We start from the raw sequence: 1,181 nt of genomic DNA, 5'->3' as shown, positions 1-1,181 counted from the left end.
GCAGTTACATGTTAAACCAATAAGGGCGTTTCCTGTTGCGTTCTATTATTCTCTTGTCCTTATCTGCTTCAGAGGGATTTTCATTTTCATACAAAACAACAGACTCTACAGCAGGAGCATTGAGAGGTCCGCCGTCCATGATGGAGATTTGCTTTCGTATCATTGCCGTCTCCTTCCTGACCTTTTCAAAGCAGAATCCACACAGAGTATGCTTTAGTTTCATGTTGCCACACTCTGGACACGGCTCAATGTTGTGCTGGAAAAGAGAAGAAAAAAGAAAAGGATAAATTGCTGTTTACTACAGCACAGAACTGCATTAAAAGTTCTTTTAATTTGTATAATGCTATACCAGTGAACCAGTGAGTTCTTACCTTGACTTTTATCAGTTTATTTGGGTTTCGTCTTCTGCAACGATTGACTTCAATGGTTCTTCTCTTTTTAGGAGCTGCCATCCAAAAGATACTGTCCAAGAAACTGAGCTCAGAGTTTTCTTCATTGTTGCTGTGATGGGATTGAGGAAGAATCTGGGGACCACTTACTGCCAGTGCTGGGCCTGAAGAAAAGGTTTATGTGATAGATTAATAAAATAATTTTCAAACCGAGTTACTCAAATTATTTTTAAAAACACAGTAGATAAAGAGCATATATTCGACTTCAAGGTGATGTAAATATTAAAATATGCATATTTTTAAATAATTATAAAATACTTTTTAAATTAAGCAACATTAAAACAAAAGATGAGAATTATCAATTCAAAGCATTCTGTATTAAAATTAATCCACATATTTTTAACAATATATTATGCCTATTTAGCGATATAAATTAAGTAAATATGACATATCAAGACAAAAATATGTATATTTTAACACAGCAACATTTCATTCCGATTAAAGAGACTTTTTGTTCTATTACTCTATTATTCTAAAACACACCAGATTTCCATGCGTCTCGTTGAGCCCTTTACTCACCAGAAATAATGACTTCCAAAACAAACTTTGGATTTAATATCACAAAGGAATGGCCAATCAGAGGGGAAAAGTGTCAAATTATATTAAATGAAGCTTAAGTGTGATTGAAGTGTATGTATCGTGATATGAGTGGTGGAGAGTAACACATGACATTACAGTAAATGCACTCACAGAAGCTGTCAAATCCCGCCGCTTGCACTAAACACAGCTCTA

General features: G+C 34.6%; 1 protein-coding gene across 1 annotated transcript; it reads right to left on the bottom strand.

Annotated features, from left to right (window-relative positions):
* Positions 1-4: 4 nt before the first annotated feature.
* LOC107580730 (39S ribosomal protein L32, mitochondrial-like) lies at positions 5-1,176 on the bottom strand (the record flags this gene model as incomplete). Its single annotated transcript, XM_016266379.1, has 3 exons — positions 5-256; positions 372-553; positions 1,140-1,176. Coding segments are annotated over 3 exons (471 nt in total), but the record flags the coding sequence as incomplete, so codon positions are not given.
* Between the last annotated feature and the right edge of the window lie 5 nt (positions 1,177-1,181).

This window comes from Sinocyclocheilus grahami, unplaced genomic scaffold (assembly GCF_001515645.1).
Source record: "Sinocyclocheilus grahami isolate Dianchi unplaced genomic scaffold, SAMN03320097.WGS_v1.1 scaffold42115.1, whole genome shotgun sequence".
Lineage (NCBI taxonomy): Eukaryota > Metazoa > Chordata > Actinopteri > Cypriniformes > Cyprinidae > Sinocyclocheilus > Sinocyclocheilus grahami.
Note: the sequence above shows the minus strand (reverse complement) of the source record. Positions and strands in the feature narration are given on the sequence as shown.